The 22,839-nt window shown below is 42.1% G+C and overlaps 2 protein-coding genes across 3 annotated transcripts in view; one reads left to right on the top strand and one right to left on the bottom strand.

The window, feature by feature from the left end:
- Positions 1–22,839, bottom strand: part of LOC101641387 (lysosomal alpha-mannosidase-like) — a 140,992-nt gene that overhangs the window by 46,383 nt on the left and 71,770 nt on the right. The window lies entirely within an intron of this gene.
- LOC101641079 (zinc finger protein OZF-like) lies at positions 2,038–15,287 on the top strand. Of its 2 annotated transcripts, XM_045290402.1 has the most exons (5): positions 2,038–2,134; positions 4,100–4,326; positions 7,800–7,923; positions 11,856–11,979; positions 13,198–15,287. In XM_045290402.1, the coding sequence occupies exons 2-5, from the start codon at positions 4,324–4,326 to the stop codon at positions 14,603–14,605; spliced, it is 1,659 nt and encodes a 552-aa protein (XP_045146337.1). In that variant the 5' UTR covers positions 2,038–2,134; positions 4,100–4,323; the 3' UTR covers positions 14,606–15,287. The 2 variants fall into 2 exon arrangements, with proteins under 2 accessions (XP_045146337.1, XP_045146338.1); XM_045290403.1 differs by lacking the exons at positions 2,038–2,134; positions 4,100–4,326; positions 7,800–7,923 and adding an exon at positions 9,345–9,804.

Below are 22,839 nucleotides of genomic sequence, written 5' to 3'. Positions count from 1 at the left end.
CGCGCTGGCCAGGCGTGCGCTCCCGTCCCCGCGCCGGACGTGCTCTGACGTGACCTTCCTCGGCTGGCGGAAGCGGAAGTGCGCGTTCTCAGTCCGGCGCTGCCCTGACTTGAGCTCGGGTCCCCGCGCATGACGTGGTCTGACATGACCTTCCTGGTCTGGTGGCCCGTCCTCGGGTGTCACCGGCCCGCTCCGGCCGTCCTGAGCCGTCCTGGCCCCACTGTCCTCCCCGGGTGGCCCCGCAGCTGCGCGATCTCCCGGCGCCGCCGGCCGGCCGGCCGGCCGCCGTGTCCGCAGCCCGTGTCCGCGCGGCCTTCGGCGGCACCGTGACGGCTCCGGTGCCTTGACAGGTGAAATCGCGTGGTCCGCTTCCCCGGGGTGGGTGAAAGTGCAAAGTCACGGGCCTCCCCGAGCCCCTGGGTCGTTGACCTGAACCTGAGCCTCAATTCTACCCCCTCGAGCCTGAAGCTCCCCTGGTTTTTTGGTGCTTCAGTGAGACAAGACTTTGGCTTATTCTTGGCCCTAATGTCGTACGTTGGCGAGACAGGAACGAATCAACTCCAAAAAGTGAATTCAGTAAAAGTTTATTGCCCAGGGACCAGCTCTCCCTCAGAATGTGGGACATCGCCTAAGCAAAGGCATTTTGTATTTAGAAGTCATACAAGAAGCGGGGTGAGGTAGTTCCTGTAAAGGACGCAGATGTTTGGGAAATCGAAATAGTAATATTTGCTTAACCACAAAGGGGCCAGAGGGCGTAATGACCAGAAACTTACAGATAAGGTCCCCGGAATGTTCAGGACACTGTGAACGGGAACTTACAGATAAGGTTCCCGAAATGTTCAGCTAAAGGCTAACTGCAAGATTTGCTTCTGTTCCCGCTTGCTTGCACAGCTAAAACTGCTTCCTTGCAAAAAGGGTGTAAAAGAACAGCATGACGGATGTTTTTTTATACCTTCATACAAGGGAGCAGTTTTAGCTGTGCAAGCAAGCAGATACAGAAGCAGATCTTGCAGTTAGCCCTTATCTGTAAGCTTCTGGTCACAAAGCCCTCGTGGCCCCACTGTGGTGAAGCAGGCATTGCAAAGTTTCCAAAGTTTCCATTTCCCAAGTAGCTGAATCAGGAATTTGCCTTCACTAAGTTTCGATTGTTAAATAGTTCAAGGTCTGTTTTTTTTTTTCACTTTTAGGAGTGTTTTCCTGTCGAGTCTGATGGGGTCTCACACTCTGGCCCCACAGTCTATTTTTGTATTCCCCGGAGACTTCATTGCTTTGCTCCCCTTGCTGCTTTGTTGCATGCCCTTAGACAGGTCAGATTGGGCACAATTCCCGCACTGTGTCTCCAGTGTTGTCCCTAGAAGCACTATGGGTTAGTGAGGGACATCTGGTCTCATAGTGGGGCCAGCCTTATGGCCCTCTCCGTGAATTGGCTGCTCTGAGCAGGACTATCATCCTTGGGGCTTGGTGGGCAGGAGGTGCTCCACTCTCTCTCCTTCCCTCTTTGTTTGCTCCTGTGTGCTCTGGTCAGACATGCCCCTTTCCCTGAGCTGTAGCTTCAGTGCTGTCTCTGATGTGAATTCTGGGGGAGGGGAGGCTAAATCTTGTTTTCTGTATTTTTTAGACTAGCCTCTCTAGTATGGTAAGGTGGTATCTCATTGTTTATTTTTTCTAATTGAGTGTAAGAGTTATTAATGTATCCTAGCTATTAAACCCTTATCAAAGATATGACTCCCAAATATTTTCTCTCATTCTATACATTGTATTTTCACATGCTTCCTCGTGCTTTTAACATCCTATCTAAGAACTCATTGTTGAAAACAGTATTGCTTGTGGTCAGGTCAGGAAGGTAGTGGATGCTCTATTGTAGATGTAGATGGCACAGAGAGCAGCTCACTGCATAGAATATTCATTCCTTGAATTACAGGACACAGAGCAACGGCTGTTGCTCCAAGTTGGATTTGCTTGTGGATCATTCTGGGTAGTTAGCTTGCACGCTTTTATTTGGATGGTGTAACGAGCTACACACGGAGCTGCTAACCACAGTCAGCCCTTCAAACCCACCAGCTGCCCTGTGGGGGGAAGATGAGGCTGTCTATGCCAGACAGCCAGAAGCTCCAAGAGGGCAGTGAGAGTCACAGTGAGTCACAACTTGTATGTTGACTTGATAGCAGCGAGTCTTTGGTGTGGACAGAGCGTTCCAGAGTTGTGGTCACGTGTTTGACTGCTAACGGAAAGGTTAGTGGTTTTGTCAACAACGGCTCCCCAGAAGAAAGATGGAGCAGCCAGCTTCTATAAAGAAGCCCTTTGGGGCAGAGCTGCCTTAGTCTGTCGGGCCACTAGGTGTCGGAATCAGCTTGAGGGTAACAGGTTTGGATTTTGTTTGGAGTGTAGATTTAGTCTAAGTCTATACATCTAACAAGGTGTGCTGAAAATCATACGAACAGAAGTAACGTGACTGACAATTAGTGGTCTTAGAGAAAATAGTAAAAGGGAAGATAATATTTAAAGAGAAGACATTCGCATAATGGTCATACAAGGTAGAGAGGCATTTTCATGGAGATCACGAAATAAATAGTGGAATAGGAATTAGATGGATGGGGAAGCTAGGTAAGGGCGAGGGGACGTGGGAAGAGAGACCAGGGAAAACTTGGTATTTTCAGATTGATTTGTTGATCAATTCATTATAATGTTGAAAGAGAAAATGTTGGGGAATTTCCGCAGATTTCTGGGAAGCTTGAGGACTAGTGTCTTGGTTTAAGAACAAAGATGACAAAGGAAAGCGAAGGGGAATACAGAACCGTGAATTGCAAAACTAGCACGAAAAGTGCTGATCACATTTCATAATGATGTATATGAAACGAAAAGGAGAATTCAAAGCTCAATAGAAGAGATTGAGCTGCACCACTGATTAAAAACTGATGATGAGCATGAGGAGTGCATTGACTAAGCTTGAAAAATATGTCCTCCCTGAAAGACCAGCTGTTTTGTGATCAGGCCAGTGTCGGAGTGGTTACTTGTTGGGCTGCTAACTACAAGGTTCAAAACCACCAGCTGCTCCAGGGGAGAAAGCCAGGATGTTCGAGTCCCGTGAAGAGGTGTAGTCTAGGCAGCACACAAAGGCAGTTCATCCTATCCTGTCCCCATCGGGTCGCTATGAGTCGGAATTGATTGGTTGGCAGCGAGTTTGGTTTTTGGTTTGGCGTTGATCTACACAAGGCCACGTTCCATAGGTGAAAATGCAAACTCATTCTTGGACTCTTGAGTCTGTGGAGAAAATGAGGCCCACTTTTCCAGTGGTTCTTAACCTTCCATACAGTTCCTCATGTAATGGTGACCGCCCCCAACCATAACATTATTTTCATTGCTATTCAGCACTGCCATTTTGCTACTGTGATGAATCAGGCGACCCATGTGAAAGGGTCGCCACAGGTTGAGAACCACTACTCTAGATCATACATGGGCAATCTGCCGATCTCGGGCCACACAGGTTCTTTAGGGAGTATCTGTGGCTCTGAAGTAAAATTGAAAACGATGCTAAAACTCTCCTATTTTCATTTATAAAAAAAAGTTAAAGGATTTTATTCACATAGCGCTAATTTCATTTGTTTGTAAAGAGATACACATGGCCCTTGAATATTTTTAAATTGTGGTGAGGGACAGGATTGGTGCGTCAGTCTCAAAAGTTTGCATTTCCCAAAGTGGGCTATACTGCCCCCCTGGAGGGCACTGGCCTGATCCAGAGCTGGTTGCACAAGCAGAAACCCACAATCTGTCCTGCATTCTAGGTTATAGAACACAGGGTTTTCATAGCCAGCTGGGCTAGGAGTAGCTTAGTTTTTCTTTCCTGAAATGGGAGATGTAAGCTCTAGAATGAGTGAATCCTCTTTGTGTGATTAGTTGCCGAAAGTAAGAGACTTGCATAGTTGTGTGACGATCCAGGTGTGTCCTCTAGAAGACTGTTCTGTCTTAAACCCAGATCTGCTCAGGGTGGCGCACTGCCTTGAGCCTGGGAGAAAGTCTTGTCCAGGGAAAGGGCTGAAGACCACGAACCTGTCCCTCCCTCCTACTCAATCACTGACTCCTTCCATCTCTTCCGTTCCAGGTCTCACATGGTGGCACAGAGAGAACTAGTCCACTCTAGGTTGTGACCATCTTCTGCATCCTTGTCCTCACAAGTAAGGGTTTCAACGGCTCCGACGAGCTGTGTGGACCAAGCATTATCCATCTACTTCCTACTGCCCGCCGACTCTGCTTCCACTCCAATCCAAGTGACTTCTTGGGCTCACTGAGGACGTTCACTTATCTGCTACCTGCTCTAGCCAGGAAATGGTGAGTACCACAGAGAACTGGGTCATCTTAGTATAAAGGGGGTGAGGCTAAGTATGATTTGATTGGGAACCAATTGTTTTATGCTCTGTGATCTTTTTTTTTTTCTTTCCTTTTTTAAGTAAAAGGTAGCAGAGGAAACCAAGGTCTGAATCCTGGGAAACATCCTAAGGCCCTGCCCTACTGTCACCGAGCCTTTCCTTTCACATGTGGTTTTTCAGGCACCTGGTGCCTGGGATTACCTTGCATTTATGACTGTCAGCACTATGGAGCCTTAACAGTGCCAGCTGGGCCCTTGGCGCTTCGTGTTGAACAACATCTTCTAAGTGGACCCTAAAGATGGAGCAGCTCTGGGTTTAGAGGCTGAGTTCCAAACCCTCCAGAGCCATCCTTGTCCCATTACTGTAGACAGTATTCTTGGCAACTCCCAGATACTGGAGCATGTTCTGTATTTCAAAATTATAGCTTTGCCTTCCCGCCTGATAAAGAAAGGGAGGGTGACTTTGGAGAGGAGAACTCCAAATTTCTATGGGTCCCTCTGGAGGTTTGACACTCTTTTAACCTCATCAAAGGAATGAGACTGGAAAGTGAGTCCAAGTGGATCATATCTGGACTCTCCAAAAACATTTTTTTATACTAGCAAATAATTTTCTTTGAGATATTTAGGTATGTGAGAAGCATGATTCTAAATTATAGTCCTTCCTCCCAACCTACCTGTGCCTAGAGATGTCATTCTCATTCACTGTCACATCAATATCAACTCATGGCAACCCTATAGGGCAAGGCCAAACTGCCCCTGTGGGTTTCCAAGACTGTAACTTTTTATGATAGTAGAAAGCTTCATCTTTGGATCAATTGTTATGATCATGTAGTCCTTTTCCTTTGTTTTCTTTATATGGTGAATCCCATCGAATGTTTTTCTAATATTAAACTATCCTTGCATACCTGGTATGAATCCCACTGGACTGTGACCTATTTCTCTCTTTATATGTTTTCTTGGCTAAAGGTTTATAGAGAATTTTTACATCTACATTAGTAATCTTCTGCTCTGGTAATTTCGTCTTTGCCTGACTTTGGCGTCAGGGTTATGCTCACTTCCTAAAGTGGGTTTGGGAGCTTGCCTCCTTTCCTGTATCCCGGAACAGTCTGTGTAGAGCTTGTGCCGATTCTTGTGTGAACTGGTAACGGTGAAACTCCCTACTGATGCCCTATGGTCCTGAGCTTTTTTTTGTTGGGAGTTTTTTCATGATTTGATCTACTTCTTCTTTTGTTATGGCTCTGTGAAGGTTTTCTACACCAGTCTTACCCTATTCTGAGAGGGAACATTCCTTCCATAATATTCCTGGGTTCAATAATCCATTGCAGTGGCCACATGGAACTCACACACAGCCCTCTGAATCATAGGAGTTTATTAGTGAAGTTAGTAGATTACCACAAGTCAGGATCACGAAACATTAGGGATACAATCAGTGGTGCTTCTCAGTGCTTCTCTTCAGCCAACAGCTCCTTCTCTCCGTCAGACTCAAGTCCACAAGTCTGATGCAAGCCAGAGCCCTCGTCAGACTCAGAGAGCTGCATGCTGAGCATACAGTGAGGTGATCCGGAATGCAGGAGGCCAGTGAGTGCAGTCACATGGATCCAAGTTGTTGGAAACATGGCAGGAGGCCAACAGATCTCAAGGTTGGAGGCCCACATGGGGCCACCCCTGGAGGCCAAGGCCTGCTAGCAGGAAGGCAGAGTCACAGAAAGTGAGGAGATTCCCAGTTTCTTCTTATAAGACAGTCGCACACCCCAAGGAGGCATCATCAGGCTGTGACCTGATTGACAGGTTGGATTCCACCCCTCCACTTCCATAAAAATAGAAGTTGACCTAAAATCATCAAACTATCATAAAACCCCCTTATGTTGTTTCCACCCCTTCACCTCACTAGTCTTTCATGCATGTGGTCTGTTTGTAGGTGGAGGTCTTTTTATATGCTTCATCTCACTCACTGCCATCGAGTTAATGCTGACCTAATAACGATCCCCTAGGACAGGGTAGAACTGTCCTGGTAGGTATCCAAGATTGTAACTCTTTGTGTTACCAGGTGCCATCAAGTCAGTTCTGACCCATAGTGATCCTGTGCACACTAGAACATGCAGTGTCCTGGGCCATCCTCGCATTTATTCCATGCCTGAGCCCCATTGTTGCGGCCACTGCGTCAGTCCGTCTCCCTGAGGGCCATCCTCTTTTTTGCTGTCCCTCCACTTTACCAAGCATAAGGTCCTCCTCCAGAGACAATATGTCTCTCCTGACAATAGGTCCCAAGTATTTAGTAAGGTGGCGTCTTGCCTCTAAGGAGCACTCTGATCATACTTCTCCCAAGATGGATCGGGTTGTTCTTTTAGCAGTCCATGGTATTTTCAATGTTCTTCTGCAGCCCCACAATTCAAATACATTATTTCTTCTATGGTCTTCCTTACTCAATGGCCAACTTTCACATGCATATGGGGCAATTAAAAATCCATGGCTTGGGTCAGGCACACTTTATTCCCTGCTTTTCAATACCCCGAAGAGGTCTTATACAGCAGATTTACCCGATGTAATGCATCCATTGATCTCTTGATTGCTGCTCCCATGAGCATTGATTGTGGATCCAAGCAAAAGAAACTCCTTGACAACTGCAACCTTTCTCCATTTATCCTATATTAGCCATTGGTCCAGTTGTTAGGGTTTTTGCTTTCTTTACATTGAGTCATAATGCATACTGAAGGCTGCCGTCCTTCATCAGCAAGTGCTTCAAGTCCTCCTCACTTTCAGCCAGGAAGGCCGTGTCATCTGCATATCACAGGTTGTTAATAAGCCTCCCCCCCCCATCCTGATGTCCCATTAATGATCGGGAAGTTAATACGTGACCACAAGTCAGGATGAGTAAACAATAAGGACCAGCCAGTGGTCCACAGCGACATCGCTAGCAACCACGTTGTACCTTGGTTTCCGACTCTGTAGCCCTTGGTTGCTAAGGCTCACAGCTCCTTGGTCCAGGCCAGATGAGGAGCTGGCAGTCTTGGCCCCACACTCTGAGTCTCCTTGCTACCATCTCTGGCACATCTGGGCTCAGTGGCCTCTGCCACTTCAGATAGAAATCCTGGATGTGCTCTTCCAGCTGGTCCGCTGATTCCTCTCTGTGCCCCAAATGACTCTCATACACTGAGGAATGGCTCTGTTGGACGTTTGGTTTGTATTTTACCCAACCATGTGCTCCCAAGGAAACAAAGGCTGACCTGGTTCACGCCTGATACTGATGTGAAGTCTTAATCCCACCCTAATTCTATCCATTAGTTTAGCAGAGAACACCTCCCCCCCCCCCCAAATCGGATTATAGCCACAGGCTCGTAGTCCAGAAGTATAAAACATCACATGAGGGTTGATGGATAGAAGAGCCATGTAATTGTCTGCATTACATTGCTGACTCAAAATATATGTGACAATTTAGGACTCGCTGATTTTTGAGGATGTGGCTGTAGAATTTTCCCACGAAGAATGGGCTTTGCTGGATTTTTCTCAGAAGAAACTCTATAGAGATGTGATGATGGAAACCCTCAGGAACCTTGCCTCAGGTAAGGATGGCTCCCTTTTTCTTATTTCGCTAGTGAATGAATATAGTGTACTCATCCATTTTCTGATAGGATTTCAGTTTAGGAATCTGATTACATTGGAAAAAATGACATGTATTGCCACTGTCCTCAAGGTGGCTGGACTCCAATGACTTCCTCATGGAGGTAAAAATCTATGCATTACATTCTTTTGTCATGTTTACCTTATAAGGCCGAGTGGGACATTTTCATAACATTTAGTGAAATGTATATATTAATGTATATGTATTGATAACTATGAAAGTAAAGAATAAAAACAAAACTTTTTTTCCCCTGAAATTAAAAATTCAGGCCTTATAAGGTTAAAATTTCGAGCATCAAAATGTTTTAAGTGTGAGCACTGGCTTCACAGCTTACTTTATGGAAAAGAGAGATAAGTGGTTTGAAACATTGTGAGCACTTTACCATGTTTGATGTGATTGTTTTGTTAAAAGTAAACTCCCCTTCAATTTCCAGAGACCATGAAGACTAAAATTGCATGTTGCTCTTGTTAGGTGCCATCAGGTTGGTTCCGACTTACAGCGAGCGACCCATGTACAAGAGAAGGAAACACCACCCTCTCCTATGCCGTCCTCACAGCTGTTCCCTTGTTTGAGCCCATTGTTGTAGCCATTGTGTCATTCCATCATGTAGGTAGTGGGCCTTCCTCTTTCCCACTGCCCCTCTCATTTACCAGGCATGATGCCCTTCTCCAGAGACTGGCCTCTCCTGACAACATGATGAAAGAACGTGAGACACTCTCTCCATCCAGCCTTGCCTCTAAAGAGCATTTGGGCTGTACTTCTAAGATGGATTTGTTGGTTCTTTTGGCAGTCCATGAGAGGGTCGGTATTCTTTGACAGCAGCACAGTTCAAATGCATCGATTCTTCTTCCGTCATCCTTATTCAACGTCCAACTCTGATATGCATATGAAATGATTAAAAAGAGCATGCCTAGGGTTAGGTGCACCTTAGTCCTCAAAGCAGTATCTTTGATTTTCAACACCTTAGAAAGGTCTTGTGCAACAGGTTTACCTAATGCAATTTATCCATTACACTCTTGATCGCTGCTTCCATGAGCATTGATTGTGGATCCAAGCAACACAAAAGACTTGACAACTTCAACCGTTTCTCCATTTATAATGCACGATGTTCTTATTGGTTCCGACTTATTGGTCTTCTTTACATTGAGCTGTCATCCATAGTGAGGGCTACAGTTTTGAATCTTCAACAGCAAGTGCTTCCAGTCCTCCACACTTTCAGTAAACAAAGTTGTGCCATCTTCATATCACAGGTTGCTAATAAGCCTTCCTTCATTCCTGATACTGCATTCTTCTTTATATAATTCCACTTCACTGATTATTTGGTCAGCATACAAATTGAATAAGCCTGGTGGCAGGATACACACCTGACACACACCTTTCCTGATTGTAAACCATGCAGTATTCCTTTGTTTTGTTCCCCAAATCGCCTCTTCACGCATGTACAAATTCTACAGGAATACAATCAAGTGTTCTGGGATTCCCATTCCTCTCAGGATTATTCAACTCCATAGTTGAAAGCCTTGGCAGAGTCAGTGAAACACAACTTTTCTGATATTCTCTGTTTTCAGCCAAGATCCATCTGACTTCACCAATCGTATCCCTTGTTCCATGTCCCATGTTCCATGTCCTTGTTCATGTCCCCTGAACCTCTGGCAGCCCCTGTCAATGTAACTGTTGTGAAATGGTCTTCACCATAATCTTACTTTTTCTCTCTTCGTGTATGATGTTCTTTGTATCATCCCACAGCTCCTCTGTAATAGGTGTTCAACGAGTCAAATCTGTCATTGAGATGTTCTCGAAATTCAGGTGGAATAGACCCAAGGTAACATTTTGGGCCCTGTGGACTTCTTTTAATTTTCTTAAGCTTCAGCCTGAACTAACACATGAACAATTGATGGTGTATTCCAATCAGCCCTTGTCCTGGTTTTAGCTGCTCATGTTGGGTTTCTCCATCCTCTCTTCCCACAGACGTGGTCCATTTGATTTCTGTATATTTTATCTTGTTAAGTCCATGTGAATAGGTGCCATTTGTGTTATGGAAACAAGACGAGGTGTTTGATATGAACAAGTCCGTGGTCTTGAAAAATTCTATTATTTTTTCTCCAGCTATTTCTATCACCAACACCATATTTTCCAACAAGTGTTTCTAACTTTTACATTCTAATTGCCAATAATTGTCAATGCAGCTTGATGTCATATTTGATCAGTGTCAGTCTGAAGACTGGTATAATTCTTCAATTTATGCATCACTAGCTTTAAATTTGAATAATAATTGTATTGATTGATTTCTTTGTATGCAGATATTATTCTATCACAGAGAGCATTGTACTTCAAGACAGATCTTGAAATGTCCTTTTACATGATGAATCCAACACCATTCCTTTTGAATCTGTCATTCCCAGCATAGTAGACTATATCATTTTCTGATTCAAAATGTCCAATACCAGTCCATTTTAGCTCATTAACGCCAGGAATGTCGATCTTTATGCATTCTGTTTCATTTTTGAGAAGTTCTAATTTTGCTAGATTCATACTTTGTACATTCCAAATTTCAATTATTAACAGATGTTTAAGGCTGTTTCTTCTTATTTTGAGTTTTGCCTCATCCAGTCTTTACTCCTGTGGATTTTACTCTGTCTACACCCTAATTGTTGACTCTACTCTGAGAAGGCAGGGCACACACCTCAGTCATATTTGAAGTGCCTTCTGACTTAAGGTACTCATCTTCTACAACAGTCTCTGAGAATGTTCTCCTGTTCATGAGATTTTTAATCTATGACAGTGTTTTGATGCTATCCATCAATTTTTCAGTAGCTAATTCTCAGAAGTGGACAGCTTTTTCCTTCTTCATAGTCTGTGCTTAGTCTGGAAGCTCTGCTGAAACTTGTTCACTTTGGATGACCCTGCTGGTATTTGAAATACTAGTGACAAAGCTCCCAGCATCCCAGCAACATGCATGCCACTACAGTGCAACAAAGTGACACGCAAGTGGTAGACAATAGCACCAGGGAAATGCCCTTGTATATGCGTAGCATCAGGGAAATGCCCTTGTATATCTTCCCTCTTGGTTTCACTTTCCCCATTTTAACCATATTAATTTTTCTGCTTGGGTTCAAGGGAAAGCTCCTGAGAGAGTAGATATAGGATTAACCCAGATCCCTAATGTCAGAGAGCACTAGGAAGGCAGGATTGCTTTGATGGATCTGCCCTGCTGGGGTAGAATTACATTTGAATCAGTGAACTCAAAGTATTCGTTTGTTTTGAACATGTACAACTTCTATATATATAACTGACTTTTCATCAGACCTCATACCTTTTGTCTTTATGGGAAACTTGTCCATTTTTTGGTTTGATATTACTGTTGAACACATACACATCTCTTGGCATAGTGTGTTACATGTTTGACTGCTAACCAAAAGGTTAGTGGTTCAAACCTACCAGCTGCTCCAAGGAGAAAGGATGAAGCTATCTGCTCTTGTAAAGATTTACAGCCTTGGGCCCAAATGGGTAGTTCTACTCTATCTTAAAAGGTCACTCCAATTTGGAATTTAATGGCAATGCATTTTGTTCGTTTTATCCACATAAAATGTTTGCAATACTTTTAATTTGGCTTTTCTCATTACATCTTACTTATATCACCATCACCTTCAATTGTCATGGAATTATTTGTTAGTTAATTTCTTACACTTTTGACCATTGTCAGTTCTATGATAGTTAAATGCCTCAAAGTCAGTCTTTTTTTCTTTCTTTCTTTCTTCTTATTAAATCCTTTTATTGGGATCCCTTACAAAGTCAGTCTTTTCATATGTGTTATTTTTCTTATAAAAATTTCTGTCTTGTTTTATCTTGTAAAACTCAAAATTATTGGTTCAGTTTTTAAACAGGATAATAATAGACAAGCATCATCTACGAAGAATGATTCCTGGTCCTCTATGCTAGAAGACATCTGTGAATTCCATGATATTGAACTACCGAACAACCAGGGAAGACATGTGAGGTGAATATTATTCACGTAACAGTCGACAACAGTGCTTCAGGAGAGCATATAAGGTTTCATGACATTTGTGTGTACAGTAGAACCCTGAACCTTGACACTAATCTGTTTTAGAAAGAGCGTTGAAATGCGATGCAGTCAAGTTCCGAATCATTTTTTCCCATAAGAAATAACTGAAAATAGATTAATCTGTTCTTGACCACCAAGTTTTTACCCTAACCGTGCCTTTTTATACAAAACATTACACAGAAATTTCAAAGTAAATAAGTTCAGCATTAAATCATATAATTGAAGTAAGAAACACAACATTAAAAAAGTTTGTAACAAATACAGTATGGCCCATACCTTCAGATTGATGAGAATCTGAATCTGTGGACATGGATGTTAAGCAGAGTTATGGAGAGTCATTATTTGGAAGGGGAGTCCTCTTCCATAAAATCAATAGGTATCTGCTTTTCAGGACTTTTTTCCTTCTTTGCCTTTTTCACTAGGACCTGGCTGGTTTTCTCTTAAAAAAAAATCTGCCCAATGTGATCTGTTGGCATTTCCTTAACTGTTTTCTAAAAGGGTTTACTAAATTATCATGAACAATATCAATAACACGGTTAACCAGTTCCTTATCATGATAATTCTTTTCAAAAAACTCTTTCTTAGGACCCATGTTTTTTTATCTAAAAACAGTACAAAAAGGCACAAGAAGTAAGAAAATTAAAGCAAAAGGCTTAGAACACAGCTGCACAAGGTTTAAACAACACGTACTAATAACACCAACTAATACCAAGTGACCGAGACACAAACGGTTTTTGTTTATAAAAACCACGCGTGTTCAGTTGGATTCCGATGTTTTGTTCAAACTCTGATGCAAAATTTTCTCGACATTTCACGTTGAAATCCAATTATGTCAAGTACTGATGTGGTTGAGTACTGGGGTTCTACTGTATGTGTGTAAATCTATATCTAAAGGGGGTCATAATTTTCATAATATATTTCCAGAAATGTGAATCAGATGATATCGAATATAATATTTCAAACATAATTGACCTATACCTAATATTAGAAAGCTTTTATTTTAAAATATTGTGACTTTAATGATCATTTCCTCTATGAGTTGAGTGTGTGCAACAAAAGACAATCTAGGGAGAAATATCACATTTACTGTGTATGGTGATTGGAAAATTGAAACACATTGAATTCTAAAAATATGCTCCCTGTTTTTAACAGAGTATATACAGCGGAGAGCCTCTGTGAAAGTGAAGATGATAAAGTACATAAAAGTGAAGAAGGTAACCAATGTAGAAACATTTCCAGCTTTATTACAAATCTTACTAGGCTCAAAAGAACAACTGCTAAAGTGAATCCTTTTGAATGCTTTGAGTGTGGAGAATCCTTCAAGGATCGTTCATTTTTTCAACATCATATCAGATCTCATACTGACTATAAACGTGATCATTGTAAGGCATGTGGAGAAGACTGCAGATGTCCTTCTTACCTAAAACTTCATGTGAGAGGGAAACTTTGTAAGGACTATGGGAAACCTTGTCACAATGGACAGAGGCTTTATGAATGTAAGAAATGTGGGAAGGCCTTTAGTTATCTCTCAAGCCTTACTAGACACATAAGAAATCATAGTGGAGAGAAGCTTTTTCAATGTAAGAAATGTGGGAAAGCCTTTAGTCGTTCTTCAATACTTGCTGCACATATACGAACGCACAGTGGAGAGAGGCCTTATGAATGTAAGGAGTGTGGGAAAGCCTTTAGTCGGTCTTCAAACCTCACTAGACATACAAGAACTCACAGTGGAGAGAGGGCTTATGAATGCAAGGAATGTGGCAAGGCCTTTAGTCTATCCTCACACCTTACTAGACATATAAGAACTCACAGTGGAGAGAAACCTTATGAATGTAAAGAATGTGGAAAAGCCTTTAGCAGTTCTTCATCGCTCACTACACATGTACGCACACACAGTGGAGAGAAGCCTTATGAATGTAAGGAATGTGGGAAAGCTTTCAGTCACTCTTCAGCTCTTACTACACATATTAGATCTCACAGTGGAGAGAGGCCTTATGAATGTAAAGAATGTGGGAAAGCCTTTATTTGTTCCTCATCCCTCACTACACACATGCGAACCCACAGTGGGGAAAAGCCTTATGAATGTAAGGAATGTGGGAAAGCCTTTAGTTTTTCCTCATCTCTCACTATACATATAAGATCTCACAGTGGAGAGAGGCCTTATGAATGTAAGGAATGCGGAAAAGGCTTTAGTCGGTCCTCACACCTCAGGACCCATATAAGAACTCACAGCGAGGAGAGACCTTATGACTGTAAAGAATGTGGGAAAACCTTTAAGCAGTTTGCACAACTCACTGGACATAAAAAGACTCACAGTGGTGGAAAGCTTTTTGAATGCAAGAAATGTGGGAGAGCTTTTAATCATTCCTCATCCCTCACCACACATATAAAAACTCATAATACAGAGAGGCCTTATAAGTGTAAGGAATGTGAAAAAGCTTTTAGTTCTTCCTCATCTCTTACAACACATATAAGATCTCAGAGTAGACACAACCTTCATTACAGTGAATTGCTATCAAACGTTCCTTATAATCCTAGTCTTATAACTCCCACAAAATGATTGCAGTGGATTATCTAACCAAGGTACATTGAATTGTTGTAGTGAATTGGTCATTTCTGCCATCCACCAAGTTTTCAAAAGTCCAATCCTAGATGTGTAAGGGGACGTCACTGATATCAAAAAGGCTGTCAGGGTGTATCCTTTGGATTCAGGATCCTTGCACTGAGAACCCTTAGGCCCAGAAGGCAAAGCTCAGTCATAGAGGAGAAGGAGTGTGATACAGTGTGAAATGACAACAGGAACATGAGAGAAACACACAGTAGCAAAACCAGGAGACTAGCACAAGATGACATGGGCTTCCCAGCCTACAGAACAAGGCAACCAAGTGGGCTTGCCAACCGAAGGGTAAGAGAGGTGAGCACATTTGGACAAGATGGTCATTGATGGAGTGGGTTTCCTCAAGTACTTGGGGGAGTGTGGTTTGCCAACCCTGAAGAGCTGACTGCTTTGGGGCAAGAGACTCCTTACAGAGTGATGTGCCTTCAGGAATTTGTCAGCACTGTAAAGAACTATAACACTTCCCCAAGAACGGCAGTACCTGGCGGCAGAAGGCAGCACAGTAAAATACTGACTGGAACCCAGTGTGAGAGTATCTCAAGTCATTTCTGTTAGTCCATGTTGAGTGTATCCTTGAACTTGAACTGTATCTGTAACTTTGCAAATAAAACTCATTCATTCTGAATATGGTCTTTGAGTTCTGTGGCGCTACTGTAATGAATCACCAAACCTGGTAGAGAAGTAGAATACTCTGGGAAGGGTGGCTGTTGTCAAATTTGTTTAAAAAGTAGAAGGTGGAAGAATGTTTGGGAATCAACTTTGGGATGATGATAAGGATAGTGAATCTCTGTCTTCCTTCTGAAGTCAGAGGTGGGCATCTTCTGGCACCATGCTGTTTTTCCAGAAGCCTTATAAGTAGTAAGTAACATGGAAAAGCATTTCATTGGTCCTCATCCTTCAGTAAGTATAGAGGAGTTTACAGTATAGAGAGGCCTTATGAAGATAAGAAGAGTCAGAAAACCGCCTTCATACTCCTTTAACAATCATATAAAGGTATCACAGTGAAGATAATCCATATAAATGTATGAATATGGGAAAGCCTTTAGTTTTACTCCTCAGCAAACTTAAAAGAACTTAAAATGTAGAGATTCCTATGTATGTTAGGAATGAAAGAAACTATTGCTCTCAGTTTTAGTAGACACAAGATGCCACATTTTCTCTTGTAGAGTTACTGGTGAGTTTGACCTTTTGACCTTTTGTTTAGTAGCTGAATGGTTATCCACAGTAGTAGCAGGGCTCCTTCTATTTCTTCTACTGATATTAGGAAGACTAAAAATCTGGTAACTGTGTCAGTGTACAACAGGAAGGGAGTTTTCAAAAAAATGCTAACTGCATGTGACAATATTACACTGTCAGTAAATGAATTTCTTTAAGTTTAGTACACAATAGAAAAGGCATCATAGATTAGTGCTTGAAACACAGGGTATTAAACAGTGTATACATGATGATGGAACTTTTATAAAACACATATATGCATACAAACCAAATGTAGAATCCTAAACACAAAGAGGGATTCTTTCACAGAGGCATTAGTTAGCTGAAATGGGTTGTATTGGCAATGGTGAATCCAACAATCATATGATCTATGGTTTCAGGAATGACAAATTGAACTGGAATGATGTAACATTTATCATTAAAGAGAACATCTCTGTCTCAAAGTACAACACTGTCAGTGATAGGATAATATCCGTACAACTACAAAGAAGACCGGTTAATACAATTATTCTTCAACTATGCACACCAACAACTAATACTATGTATGAGAACATTGAGGTTAAGCATTTCTGCCGTCTGAAATTAAGCAATCATGCAATCTAGATGAATTGATTATTACAAGTGAATGGAGTGCAGAGTTGGTTCCTTGGACAGGCTGGTGGTTTCAAACTTTTGACCTTGCAGTTAGTCGCCCACCATGTAACATCACTATGCCACCAAAGGGATTAAATTGAAAGTTTAGAAATCGAGTGATATTTGACAATGTTTCTAAGTGCATTCAATATGGAAGAACAGCCTCTTCATAAATGGTGCTGGGAAAATTAGATTACCATCTACAGAAAAAGCAAGCAGAAAGGATCCATTCCTGAAGTAATGCAAAAAAAATGAATTCAAAGTGGATTAAGGGCTTAAATGCAAAATCTAAAACCATGACATTCTTGGAAAATATAGGGGGAAAACTATGGGATCCATTCAGCTATTTTTTAAATTATAGATTAACATGTAAAAAATGTATGAGCTGAAGAAAACAAAACGGATCTTATGAAAATTAAAATATTTTCATCAATATTTTAATAAAAAGTAAAAAGCAATCTTGGAAAAAAATGTCAGGAACCATACATCTGATATGTGTATATATATTGTTACAAATATATAAATAACCCAATAAAAATGTACAAAAGGCTTGAACAGAAACTTTTCACCAAAGAGGCTATTCAGGCAGCCAACAAGCACATGAAATGATGATCATCCTTCTTAGCCTTTATAAAGATACAAATCAAAGCTGCCATGAGATACCACCTCCCATGAGTAGAATTGTATGATTTTTTTTTAAAACTTGGAAAATGCAAATGTTGTTGAGGATGTGTTCACTCATGGGAATTAAAAATGGTGTACAATCATGATACAATGTAAATTAAAATGAAATCGTATAATTTCTCCAAAAAAATTAAAAACAGTACTTACTCCCCTATGGTCCATAAATTGTACTCCCATGTATAAACCCCAGAGATATAAATATCACAATGTGAACAGAAGCATATATACACCTATGTTCTTTGCAGCACTATTCACTGTGGGAACAATCTAAATTCCCATTAAGGTATAAATGGAATACTAGTCAACCATGAAGAGAAATGAAGTCCTAAGGCATGCTACCCAATAGATATGCCTTGAAAACATTGTAGCATGTAATAAGTCAATTACAAAATCTTGCACAATCTATATAAAATAAGAATAGGTAAATATATAGACACCAATAATTATTAATGGCCACTAGTTGGTTGTGGGGCAGAGTAATGACTGGGAATAATGAATTTTGACCAGTGTTTAGTGACATTGAGTTAGTACTGACTCACGGTAATCCTACGTACTATAGAAGAAAACACAACCTAGTCCATTGCCATCCTCAACAAGCCACTGTATCAATTCATCTAAACACAGTATAGTTGTGAACTTCAGGCCACAGTATAATTTTGAACTTCAGCCTTAGCTTTGTACATTTCATGCTCTGTTAGGCACATGAGAATTAGATGTGTTTTCTCAGCAGGATACGTTCAAAGCCTGAATGTCTGCCCAATTGAGATCATGGGTGGTAAATATGGATGCTATTAGTGCTTCCATTTGCTTTATATCTTTGGTATTTGTGGCAGTTACATAATGTACTGTCAATGTGAGCAATGGGATGGAGTCTAGCCTGTCAATCAGGTCATAGCCAGTGAAGCCTCTGTGGGCATGGCCTTCTCCTGAGGATTCTGGGAACTTCTGTCTTCCTCCCTGGAGATGGGACACACACGCTCCCTGTGGTACATTCCCGTTGACAAGCCACATGGAGCTAAACTGATAGAGCCAGAGCCCTGGTGCTGGAGGAGCCACGTGGAGACTCACACCAGCGCCGAGATGCTTCCTCCACCACTGGATCCACAAGACTTCCCACCCACTGTCCTGTGATCTTCCTGTCTTCAGCATCCATTGCATGTGCTGCATGAGTCTGAAGAGGAATTTATAGACTGATATTGGACATACGGGCTAATATGGACTTATGGACTTGATCTGGACTGAGCTAGGATGGTTTCTTAATATACAATTACTCTTTGATATAAAGTTCTCTCTTACGTATATATGAGTATCCCTGGATTTGTTTCTCTAGTCTACCCGGACTAATACACTTCAAGCACAGAGTTTTTCCAATGTAAAAGGTATGGGACAATGTAGAGAATGGGACATGTGTCTAAAGGAACCCAGTGCGGTTTCCTAGGTGATCAAACCTGCTTGTACCTAACTTTAGGGAAACTGCTCTGATGGGATGAGGGTGACTCCTTGGCCAAGTTGTGCACCAATACGGGCAGGCTATTTCTTTGGATCTTACCTGAGGCCTCTGAGGAGACCAGGGTAACGCAAAGGAAGGTACAGGGAAAATAAGCTTTTAGGAGTTTCAGTCCTGAAGCAGTGGCTTGGGGGCCACAGCTTCTTGAAAACACATCTGGGTGGCCAGCACCCAGGACAGAGTGGAGCCAATGGAGGAAATAAGGGGCTAAAGGATTTCATCTTTCTTGGCTATAAAATCAATGCTCATGGAAGCAGCAGTCAAGAAATCAAATGACATATTACACTTGGGCAAATTGTTTACAAAAGACATCTTTAAGTGTTGAAGAGCAATGATGCCACTTTGAGGACTAAGCTGTCACTGACCCAAGCCATGGGGTTTTGAATCACCTCCTATGCATGTGAAAGTTGGACCTTAAGTAAGGGAGATTGCATAGAATTCATGCACTTAGTTCTGTTGCTGGCAAAGAGTAATGAAAATACCACAGACTGCCTGAAGAACAAACAAATCTGTCATGGAAGAAGTGCAGCCGAACGACCCTTACAAGAGAGGATAGTGAGACTCTGTCTGGCATACCTTAGATATGTTATCAGGAAAGATCAGTCCCTAGAAAAGAACATCATGCTTGGTGAAATAGAAGTGCAGTGAAAAAGAGGAAGACTCTTGATGAGATCGATGGACAAAATAACTGCACCGATGGGCTCAAAAGTTTAAGACAGGGAAGTGTTTCTTTCTGTTGCATGTAGGGTCTGGACTGTCACTATGAGTAGAAACCAACTTGACAGCACCTAAAAATAGCACGTGGGACTCAGGTCTGTTTTACCTCTGCCCAGTATTAAGGTGCCCACCAAACCCCTGCCCTCTTCCCCTCATGCCTCTCCCCCACCCCTTCCCCATTGCCCATAGTTTTGGCTCTCTGCCCAACCCCAATGTGTACCCAGGCCTTGTATCTGGAGGGATGCACTACGTACAGAAGAACTATGATCCTGAGATTTCTCTGGCTGGAGGGCTAAGACACTGAGCTGAGCCAGGATACCTCTGGTGGGGCTAATGGTCTCCCTCATCTGGATATTATGTCTTTGCAATTGTCTTGTTCTTCGATCATTTAAAACTTAATAAATGTTCTTTTTAAAAAGAAAGTGAAAAGAAAAAAAAAGAAAATGAAGCCCATTAAGAGATAAAAAAAAGGAAAGTGACTTTGTACTGTGTTCTACACATACCACCAACTCCCGTATAGATAAGATAAAATCAGATACCCTAGCAGCCATACAAATCTTCAACTATACTTATATCCAAGTGATTGCCATATAGATACACAAAAAGGAAGGGCACCAAGCTGTCCAGTCCATCTGAAAACAAGCAGGACTTGGTTGTTGCCAAAAAACACACCCCATCCAAGCTCATTGTCCATGTTGCATTTGATGCCTTAACCTCCTTCTCAATTTAAGGATGTGTCAGGGCATATTGAGAGAGAAGAGGTCTATTTGAATTTATATAGGATCTCTTCCAAAAAGCAAAGAACATCTATGATAGCTAGATGATTTTATGTCAACTACACACTCCTGGTTATGGATGGAGTCAAACTAGTCAAAGAAGTCACAGCCTGATGGTGTTCCTTAGAGGTGTGTCTTCATAAGGAAGACCCTGGGAAACTCCTCCTCTCTCCCTTCTCCTTCCTGCTTGCTGGCCACCTGAGAGCTGCCAGAGCCCTACCATGATGCCACTGATCTTGAATCCACATGACTATACCCAGGAGCCTGTGATCTGCATTCTGCATTATTGTATGTGGTTGAGTGACTTTGGAGAGGCACTTAATGGGCTAGTATTCGACTTATGGACTTGAGTTGCAGTGGGCTGGAACATTTTCTTGATGTATGAAAACTCTTTCTCACACATATATGAGTGTCTCTCTTACACATATATGATTTGTTTCTCTAGTCTGTTTGCTCTCTGTTTGCTCTTATTGTGTCAACCCTTACAATGGACTTCTACAAGGTTTTCCTATGACAAGGGCAAATCAAACCATTACCATTTCAAGTACCGAGAAACTCATTGCAATGTGTAGCACCCCTAAGGAAATGATCAGTAACCAGTAATAACATTTTACTGGTTCTTTTGTCCAATAATGGACTGAAAATCACGATATCAACTGGCATATCCACCTGCCCTTTAAAGCCATGAGACGGGGTTAATAAACATATCCTCCTCAAGGAACAATCTAAATCTCTGTGGGTCTGCCCACCATTACCATTGTTTTGTAGTTCTCCCTAAAGCTCTGAGAACTCTAAATCAATGTTTCCCAAAGTCGGTGATATTGACTTCTGGCAGGCGCAGGAACAATCCTGAAAGGGCTGCAGAAACAGATACCTACACTTTATCCTGAATCATGGGTTATAGTATAAACTTTTTAAATTGCCAGATGGTGCTGGGTAATTTTTTTCTAAAGGGGGAAGTAGGCCAAGTAAGTATGGGAACCTATGTTCTGAATGAAGAGCCTACCACAGGAAGGTGGTCCCTAAGTAAGCCATTCAATGTCAACCATCTTGTGACCTTGCCATCCAGAGTCATGCCAGAATGACAAGCTATTGGAGAAGTTTTATCACTCAGAATGCCAATAAACATAAACGACAGGGAGCGGGAAATAGATGGAGTATTCAGTGGTAAGAACAAATGAGTAACTGGGACTCAATTACCGATAAGGCCGGATTTTCCTGTTCTAGCTTCAACCCATGCTCCTGGGTGGCACTGAGTTTGAGGTGAGTGCAGGCATTGGCCTAAGTCAAGGGCTATATTGTGGAGTATGCAGGTTGTGACCTTAAGATGGATTCTGTTCTCCATCCTGATAATCGCTACTACAAAAAGTAACCACCAGGGGAACAAGGTATGGTATATTTGTTTATAAAAAAGATCACAGAAGCCACCTAAAGTTTTAGCAGGCAGAGGTAATAATAGAAGTTATATTTAATAGACAATAATGACTGCCCCATATATGACGCAATAAGATTATTTCTGCTAAATGTTTAATTAGTTTTCTCCTCTGTGTCCTCGCTGGTTGTTCAGAAAGCACGTTTCTGTCCTGGGCATATCACACTGCCAAAATAGCAAATTGGTCTGGTGGTTAAGTATGGTGGCATAGTGGCTTATGAGTGGGCTGCTGACCACAACTTCAGCAGTTTGAACCCACCAACTGCTCCACAGAAGAATGATGAGGCTTTCTGCTCCTATACAGATTTACAGACTTGGAAAACCATAGAGGCAGTTCTGCCTTTTCCACAGGGTCCCTATTAATCAGAATTGACTCAATGGCAATGAGTTTGGTTTGAGTTTAATATCTAAGGAATTGAGTATTCCAGAACACTGAACTGTGCTTATGCAGAGGCTGTATGCAGAGCAAGGGGCAATCATTTGAACTAAACAAGGGAATATTACATGGTTTAAAATCAGGAAGGGTATTTATTCAATTTGTAAGTTGAGCAAATAATTCAAAAAATGGATTATAGGAAGAGGCAGCAGCTGGATTGGAGGAAGACTCCTTAAAAAACTGATATGCAAATGACTCATCTTGCTTACTGAAAATTAATCACTTACTAATGAGGATCAAAGCCTATTAGTATGGATTGCACCTCAGCCTAAAGAATTCAAAAGCCTTCACAACTGGACCAATAAGCAGCAACCTGACAACGTGTATAATTATTCCAGTTTTCCCCCCAGAAGAATTTATTTCAAAGGATGGCATTGAATCTGCAGCTCCAGGAGAGGGACATATCTGATTGGAGCACACGGGAGCAGAGGAAGGGGGAGGAGGAGAGAGTGGAGCACATCATGGCCCACCAGACCGTGAGGACAATGTTCACACTTAGAGCAGCCAGTCCACAGAGAGGACCACAGGGTCGGCCCCACTATGAGACATGATGCGCCTCACTGTCCCATAGCCGTACAGGGGACAATATCAGAGACACAGTGTGGGTGTTGCACCCCATCTGATCCCGCCACACTGAGGCAAACTACTAAGGGGGTGCAACAGAACAGCAAGGGAATGGATCAGCGAAGTCCCCAGGGAATGCTAAAGGTGGACTTTGGGGCTAGGGTGTGGTGCCCCAACAGACTGGACTGGAAAACACTCCTAAAGGCCAACAAA

The sequence above is a fragment of the Echinops telfairi genome, unplaced genomic scaffold (assembly GCF_000313985.2).
Source record: "Echinops telfairi isolate 266 unplaced genomic scaffold, ASM31398v2 ScPeMD7_36;HRSCAF=134, whole genome shotgun sequence".
Classification (NCBI taxonomy): Eukaryota; Metazoa; Chordata; class Mammalia; order Afrosoricida; family Tenrecidae; genus Echinops; species Echinops telfairi.
Note: the sequence above shows the minus strand (reverse complement) of the source record. Positions and strands in the feature narration are given on the sequence as shown.

Excerpts from the sequence above, each read along its gene's own strand:
- LOC101641079 (XM_045290402.1), top strand. Across the intron at positions 7,924-11,855 it reads CCTCAGGAACCTTGCCTCAG|TTTTTAAACAGGATAATAAT; the intron begins GTAAGGATGGCT and ends TTATTGGTTCAG. Across the intron at positions 11,980-13,197 it reads AACCAGGGAAGACATGTGAG|AGTATATACAGCGGAGAGCC; the intron begins GTGAATATTATT and ends TGTTTTTAACAG.